Source organism: Aptenodytes forsteri, unplaced genomic scaffold, assembly GCF_000699145.1.
Source record: "Aptenodytes forsteri isolate BGI_AS27 unplaced genomic scaffold, ASM69914v1 Scaffold236, whole genome shotgun sequence".
NCBI classification, from domain to species: Eukaryota; Metazoa; Chordata; class Aves; order Sphenisciformes; family Spheniscidae; genus Aptenodytes; species Aptenodytes forsteri.
This window is the reverse complement of record NW_008794456.1, coordinates 2,279,614-2,288,193: the sequence shown is the minus strand read 5'-3', so window position 1 is coordinate 2,288,193 and position 8,580 is coordinate 2,279,614. Positions and strand designations below refer to the sequence as shown.

The following is an 8,580-nucleotide window of genomic DNA, read 5'->3' as shown; positions in this document are numbered from 1 at the left end:
ACACTGTACCATATACTAGAAAGGAAATTAACTCTATCCCTGCCGAAACCAGGAAAGGGGCTCATAGGAAAATATAAATAAATCCAAAACACAGCACTGAGCTACTAGACTCTGGCCAGTTGGGGTCAGCTGTCCTGGCTGTGCCCCCTCCCAGCTTCTTGTGCACCCCCAGCCTTCTCAGTTGGTAGAGCATGGGAAGCTGAAAAGTCCTTGGCTAGTGTAAGCACTGCTCAGCAACAACTAAAACATCGGTGTGTTATCAACATTGTTCTCACCCTAAATCCAAAACACTGTACCAGCTACTAGAAAGGAAATTAACTCTATCCCTGCCGAAACCAGGAAAGGGGCTCATAGGAAAATGGATAAATAAATAAGACTGTTGTTTTAAATAAAGATGTCTGAGTGTTCAGTCTTCTTGATAAGCATGTGGCTAAAGAGCAGGGTGAGGAAGCATTAATGCTATCTCTCAAGATACTGTGGTCTGCATCTGAACAACATGAAATTTGAAATTTCTCCTAATTTTTATGTATGTTACTGTTAAATACTGACCGAATTTCACTTTGCTTACCTTTTGCAAAGCATAAGGAAGGCAGTGCAAGGCATTCTCAATAGTATTAAGAATTTTTTTTTTAAAGTGCCACTAATGAGAAGTGTGTTTGGTTCACAGAATACAATTATTTTGTCAGATCTTCATTCAGTCTATTTGTTCCCACAATAGGCCTTTATGCTTCTTCATATTTTGTTCCGTGTTGCTGCTAGGAAACCACTCATCCACATCTGAGAAACCCAATTAAGTGTCCCTGATACAACATAGCTTCCATTACATGCCAATATAAAGAAGACATCAAAAGGATTCATAAAATAAGGTCCAAGGTTGGCAAGGATATTCACGATGGGGACTTCAGGTCTAAGAATCTGCTGGTACATTGAGTGGCATGTGTCGTCTTAATGAGAAAGCATATGTCTTCTTAATGAGGAGGCACCAGCCTTTAAAGCATACTATTTCCAGCAAGCTCAAGGACCGCAAATGAGGGGTCTTCTCTTCGTGTACTTTTTCCCTTCTTACATTGTACACTCTCCCATGCACAGCTCCAGATGTATGCACCTTCCAGTTCATTGGTAGAACAACTTCTAAAAGGCTCCTACCTTCCAGGAAAAGTTATTACATCCATTCTCCTAGTTACAGTGAACTTTCTATCAAAGACAACTGCTTGTCTTGGTTTTGTTGTTGTTTGTTGTTTTGGTTTGGGTTTTTTTTTTTGCATGTACCTCTTCTACTTCCTTATGAATAAACGTCTCAAAGCGTGTCAACGTTAGCATTTTAATTTGGATCAGGAGCATTCCTTTGAAGCAAATCTCCCGTGCGTCCCCACTGTCACACCTTTGGTTTGCATCTTGAGCAGGCTCAGAGTATATGAGCTGGTCTATTTTGGGCGTGCCACAAACCTGATGGAGTCTAGGGGCGAGCTGATTTGCTTCAACCGTGACTCGGTGGCATTCCAGGCTAAAGCTATTCTAAAATATATAGGGGCACGCGCCCCAAAGCACTTACAGCATGGACATCGTATTCTTAGCACCAGACGTTTTACACTGCAGATACACGGACATTGTTGATAATGACATTATTTTCTCAAAAGCTTATTTATTTCTAGAAGAAGCCCTAAAAGCACCACGAGCTTTGCTTTATTTGCAAAAATAGTCTTCTCTCAAGAGTTTTGAGTTTGACGGAAATGTGTTAGCAACCCCAAAACTATTCCAAATATTGTCTTTTTCTTACCGGTTATGTGATATCCCTAGTGCTATCTAACAACAAGAGAGGAAGTTAAATAAATTTTTGAGGCTAAAAAGCACAGTCTGATCGTGATTTCATACAAAACATCAGTCCTGGAGCCCGCACTCACTGTTTTGACGCACAGTTCTATTTTTGGCTGCCTTCTGTATCACAAAGAAACCAGAGTACCAAATGGGTTTTCACATGCGCTTCAATTGTTGATGTATCTCAGTTTGGCAACTAAAGGACTTAATTGCTATCGAATCTGTTTCTCTTGCTTTGTTCAACGTTGCATCTTTTCCCTTCTCTGCTCAACAGCTTGCAAGTGCAATGGCCACGCGTCTGTCTGCAACACAAATACAGGGAAATGTTTCTGCACCACCAAGGGAATAAAAGGAGACGAGTGTCAACTGTGAGTTCATTTCACTTTGTTATTTGAAATCAAAAGGCCGTGCGCATACCGGCATGGAATGCCTACATTTTTTAATGATTGTATTTATGATGTCTCTGCTCATCTCTTCCCGCTGACAGTTGACTAACTTCATTGACGGTGCGGCCAGCCGTGCTTCCCCTGGGGGGATAACGTGAACCAAAATGATTTCCTGAAGATTTCCATTTTTAAGAACAGTTCAACTGGGAATGTCATGCAGAAGGGATGGGGTGAAAAAATAAGGCCCGCACTCCCCAGACCATACATACCACTTTGCTTTATCCCTCAATAGTTTCTTTTTAATTGGTAGATTTTTACTGTCTGTGCACGCTGATGCTGTTCTGGGGGAGTGTAAATATACCTGAAATAAGGCTTTGACATTCAGGCATTTTAATGGAGCAGTTTCAGAGCAACAAATTTGCTGGAGGTTTCTCTGTGATACAACAGAAATGCTTTTAGTGCAATGTTAGTGGAAATAATTTAATTCCAAATAATTTCATTGCCAGGTTTATTTTTAAAGTGTTGCTCACACCAGTAAACGTTTATAGGACTAGAGCCTGGAATAGCCGTAAATGTAAATCGGGGCTTTAGTTTTTGAGTGTAGTAATCCAGTTCCATGCATTGTGAAGAGCTAATAAATATATTCCAAGTGGATGCAAAGGTTAATATCCATAATTTTATATTTCATTTTTACTGCATACTAGTTTGACTTGCAGGGATTGTGGAATTTCTTCAGCAGCCCGGTATAGCTCAGACATGCATCTTTTATTTTTAATTGTGTACTGTTATCAGCACAGGTGGTGTTTTCTGATTTTTAGTGGCTGGGAATAAATAGAACTGGAAAAAAAAAATCCATTTATTAAAAATATATGTATTCTTTTTAGGTGTGAAGTCGAAAATAGATATCAGGGAAATCCACTTAAAGGAACGTGTTACTGTGAGTACTCTTGGGATTTTGTTTGGAGATAAAAAATGTGTTTGAAGTTTAAAATATCTTATTTAAAACTAGTTTTAGTTGCCTCAGCATCTGTTTAAAATACAGGGGATTAAGGGAAGGACTAAAAAATAGTTTTAAAAAACTTCAGTTTTCACAAAAGTATTGTTTAAAGAGAATGAAAATACTCTTTTTGAGAAGGTCTGTGTTGTTGTTTGGTTTTTTCGGACCAACTTTTTGATTTTTTTCACGTGACTGAAGTGAAATCTGGTCTTCTGGAGAGTACTCTAAAATAAATACCTAATAAGTCAAAACCAAAGCGTGTCTTTAGAATTTTTGTAAGTGCAAAATACTATTTTTTTTTTTTTTAAAATTCTGTTCCATGTTAGAATGGCTAAGGTTTCAAAATTGCCACATTTTCTCTGAAATGAACAGTTAGATTCCTGTGCAATTCGAGAAGATGCTTTGCCAAGATTCAGATTACTTAATGGAAACTCTCCAGCTTCTATTTGCAAATATTAGCACTCAGCACACTGGCAGGCATGGGTAGATGTAATCTTAAATTACATAAAGATGCAAGTCTCAAATAGTATTTTTGTGCAACACAGAAATTATCAACATGCTGTATTTAGCAAATTTGAATTCTGCTTGCGTAGCCAAACGGGGGCACTGATGGCTTCTCACGACAGTCTCTTTGCAAGGATGACCTATTTCATTGCTGCTAATAGCAGGGGTGGTAACGTGGGCAAAAAGGGGAGAAGGACAGAATTTTACAACTCTTACAGGAATGACCTTGTACTATACAGGTTCAGTCTCACTGGGTTTTCTTCCTTGAGAATTTCGTAGTGCTTCATAGGAGTTGTGGGTAGACGTCAGAAGGTTGTCTAGCTCGTGTCTGTCCAACAAGCGGTCTCCAGGAGGCAACAAGAGAAAAATAACTATAAAAATAGCTTCGTATTTATTATTGCTTGGAATATCTCTGCATGGGTTCGGGAATATGTACAAGTCATAATACTGCGTTGTAATAAAAGGATACTGAGACTGGTGGATGTATCCCCAAAACTGGCTGTGCACTGTCGATTAACAGAGAGGTGATAGCCCAGCCCTAGGCAGGCGTGCGCATAGGAGGGCATACAGGTGGGCCAGAAGTTGGTCCTGGCATGCCTGGACATGATGTGACCCAGAGTAGGACGGCAGCTGGGTTCGTTAACAAGTAGCTGCTCTGTAGAAATCCTCCCTGTACAGTCCGCTGATGTACAGAGACTTATCGTGCATGGAACTTAATCCCCTCCCAAGTGGGGATTATACGGTCTATTTTATTTTGCTAGTATTCCCTTAGCACGTGGAGGTATTGCAGTATGGAAAAAGTAAATGTCTCGGCATGTTTTTACAATGTATATGTATGAACAGTCATTTGGATTAAGGCTGGAGGCTATTGCCTGGAAAATGTAAGCAGAATCTTTTTCCCCTCTACTCAACTTAAAAAGAGATTTTTGTCCCTTTTGTGTGGGATCATACATAGGTTGGAGTCATTGGTAACGGCGTGGTGAAACGCTTCAGCGACGTCATGCCTTGCTTTGCCGCGGTTTGTTTTATTCCAAGACAGGGGATAACATTCTCCACGCATTCCTTACAGATACTCTCCTCATTGACTATCAGTTCACCTTCAGCCTTTCTCAAGAGGATGATCGCTATTACACAGCAATCAACTTTGTAGCAACACCCGAAGAGGTAAATTTTCTACTTTCCCTTTAAACGTCATCCTTTGGGTGTATGTTTGTTGTCTCTTGGCCATGGAGGCGATGAATTGTTACAGTTCTGCGAGTCTCCAGGTGGAGTCTCTTAACGTGGCATGTATGTCCAGCTCCACAAAGCAACCAGAACTTTTTGAGCTTGGCTTGGCCATGCAGTTTCAAATCTTCATGGTAAAATTTCCGAAGGAACCACAGCTGATTCTTTACGGTTGTTTGAACAACTGCTGAGCAACTCTGGTTTTGCTTGTTGTTCACCCAATACGTTGTGTCTCTATTCTTCCTGTTTTATTCTATGCACAACTTGCTTTGTTCTTTATTATGCTTTCTTTGGGGAGGAGAATACAGAAAATGTAAATAGTGTTTTGCTTGATGTTTTTGCTTCATGTAAATAACAAATCCCAAGATTTTTTTTTTTTCAGTGAAGATTTGCTAGGAAACAGTACAGTAAAATTGATATCCTAAAAATGGGTTTTCCTTTTTTCCCCCCCAAGCAAAACAGAGACCTGGACATGTTTATCAATGCATCTAAAAACTTCAACCTCAACATTACTTGGTCCACAAGTTTTGCAGGTAAAATGAGTCTAAGTTTCTTGGTAGCTTGTTTCAGTTACCAGTTTTCAACAAATGCAGATTTAATTGGGGAAACTTTTTTTAACCTATGAACTTATTTTCTAATGGTTTTCAATGTTAGGCCTGGGGGCAGAAGTAAAATATTAAAAAGAACTATGTTTTTCTATATTAATAGTGTATTTTGGAAACGCCAAAGGTGCAAATTTGATTTTTAGTAATGCAATATTTTGGCATACGGTGATTTTGATAATGCCATGCAACTTAAAATAGTAGTGTTCAGATGAATAGTGAATTTTGTAACATTAAAATTCAGGATGCTTTGTCCTTTTTGTTTGCCACTTAAAATGTGCATTGAAACATCTTTTTTCTTGCTACTTTTTAACATTTGAAAACAGCTGGCACGCAGGCTGGGGAGGAAATTCCAGTTGTTTCAAGAACCAATATAAAAGAGTACAAGGACAGTTTCTCCAATGAGAAATTTGATTTCCGCAACAATCCAAACATCACTTTCTTTGTTTACGTCAGCAATTTCACCTGGCCGATAAAAATACAGGTAGGAGCTGTTAACGTGTGTATAATTATTTAAAAGTACTTTTTTTGTTTCTCTCAAGCAATGTGGCAGTTCGGTGTGCTTTGTGTTGTTCAAGCTGAACCAGCTCTCAATATAATCCTGCAGCAGACAAAGGGTTTGATGTTCCTGATAAAGAGCGGAAAGGTGCGTCATCTTCTGATGTTGCCTCCGTCCAGTGGATCTAAAAATGCACTGTGAAATAAAGCGGGATGCTCGCTTATTAACAGGGTTATGTTCTAACGAGGTCTCTGACTTTAAATGTGTAAGTATTGATGTTGAAGAAAACAAAGACTCATAGAGCCAAAAAACACGCCTGGAATGAGAAAACAGAGGAAATGTTCTCAGTGTCTCTTTTAAATGTCTTGTTCTCAAAAGGCACAGCTCGAGGGCCATCCCCCTTTCTCCTTGTGCTGCCCAAGACTGGTGGTACCTGCAGAATAAAATGAAGCTCATTCTTTCCCTTAATTCAGTGCAGTCAGTTAACACACACGTTGCCTCAGGTGTCAGACTGACTGTGATGATAAGGCTAGCGCTGAAGAAGCAGTGGATGAAGCTTGGTGGATCATGAAAACACTCATAGATCACCGACTGCAATCACAGAGACTCTGTAACTGCTGCGGCAGCTAATAATTCAGAGAAACCTTGGCCACCTTCTTGCTCTGGGCTAAGTCAAGTATCAACCCGCAGTGTGCTCAGAGTGATACGGGTGCCCTTTGAAGGACAAAAGGACTTCTAGGTCTGGAACAGAGATCTCAAATGAGGCTCTGTGTATTTGAATTCTGCCTTTTTTAAGAAGCTCGGTCAAATGTGGGAACCCGACTTCTTCCATCTTCACCCTTATTCAACCAGTTATTATGTGAAAGCTGACAACTTCACATTAATTTACTTGATATTTCAGACATATCAGGCATACAAACTCACCACAGGGGTCACTTCCAACAAAGATAATGCACATGGTAATATTGAGCAAGGAAATGAGGTCCACCTGGAAAAAAGGTCCTTAAGCTATAGTGATATTTTTCAAGGTATTTCCTGAACTTTTTTTTAAAAAAAATATATTAGGAATAGTTGTGTAATGTCTGCATCACCTTCTGGTAAAGATGGTGGGTTTTAAGTACTCGGGAAACTTTGTCTTGTTGATTGCAGAGTGGTAGATTTGATAGGCTGACTTTGGACTGCATTTTGGTTCTTTTTTAATATCATTTACAGTATTGGTAATCATTTTCCAGCTGGAGAGTTTTTACTTGACAAACTGGTAAAGTCTTAGTTCATTGTCCAGTCCTAATTTTTAGATATGGAGGAGTCTGCAAGAGCTGCAAGGTAAAACCTTCGTCATCGGATACTCAAGCAGCAAGTACTAAGCCTCACTGTTTTCATTTAAGATAAGTACCGCTTTCAGTAGAGAAAGTAATGTCCTGCGTACAAAGGTGGGCACTTGCGTAATGTTTTATTTAAATATTCAGGCTTCTTTTTCATCAAATTGGTAATCACAGGAGTCAGAAAAAAAATAATCATATTTTATTTAACTTACAAGTTATGTTGGCTGATAGTTTACTTCCCATAATCAGTGCTGGACTGTACCTTACCCTGATTTATTTATCTGCTACTTCTTGATGCAGGTCTGTGTGTTAGGACTTTGTAGAGCTCCCAGTATTGATAGCGAACATTCTTCTCAGGCCCTAATAGCATCGTAAAATGTTATCCCGCTGCTGTTACTGGATAATATTGCCAGTCCTGAAGATCATCTAGTTGTTCTTCTGTGTGGTTCTCTTCCATATTTTTATTGATGATCGCCTTCGACTTTGTCAGCAGATTGTGCAGTTAGCACACTTTCGTTTTGGTTCTGCGTCAGTAATGAAGATATCAGTCAAAGTCTGCCCAAATGCCGTCCTTGAATTAACTTCTGTCCCCCTTAACCGCTATGATTCTTGAAGTAATCCTCACCGTCTTTATCTCGCCCAGGAATTTCCAGTGTATTGAAATCCATAATGAAATTTGGATTAGCTCAGCTGTACTTCTTAGGTCTATACAATTAATTATCTTTACAGACAGAAAATAGTGGGCTGGCATATCGCGGTTTACCGTTGTCAGCTCTATTGCTTGTTGAATTCAGTTTTTCATTTACTACTTCAGTTCTTTTATTCAAAACTTGTCCTGAAACTTTGCATACTCTTGAGGTCTTGGGAGTGTGAATATCTAGGTTCTCCCTCCTCCTCTAAATATGTTTTAAATTTTCCGTAGTGCCACGCTCAGCTGGTAGATTGCTTTAACAGCCTTGCTACCAGAGGCGCTATTTCATGTGCCATTTCCTTTGGAGTGCTGGGATGCATGCTGTCTGCTTTCACTGACTTTGAACACATCGAAACATCTGAGGTTTTTTCTCCGCCTTGGTTGTGTATCCTTTTATAACCTCGTTCCCATTAGGCACTTCGCCTTGCACCTATGTTCAGTGTCCTTGTCTTTAATGAAAACTCTGATTTAGTTTTAGGGATGTAGCTGATTGGTTTTAATCTCTTGCCTGTCCTTACAGCATACCCTCTTCCCTTCCCC

The 8,580-nt window shown here is 39.5% G+C and overlaps 1 protein-coding gene across 1 annotated transcript in view; it reads left to right on the top strand.

The window, feature by feature from the left end:
• ATRN (attractin) overlaps positions 1–8,580 on the top strand; it is a 124,487-nt gene that overhangs the window by 52,264 nt on the left and 63,643 nt on the right. The window contains exons 20-24 of the mRNA XM_009290721.1: positions 2,090–2,183; positions 3,086–3,138; positions 4,772–4,866; positions 5,381–5,459; positions 5,855–6,012. Coding sequence (XP_009288996.1) covers positions 2,090–2,183; positions 3,086–3,138; positions 4,772–4,866; positions 5,381–5,459; positions 5,855–6,012 — 479 coding nt within the window. The remainder of the gene's footprint in view (positions 1–2,089; positions 2,184–3,085; positions 3,139–4,771; positions 4,867–5,380; positions 5,460–5,854; positions 6,013–8,580) is intronic.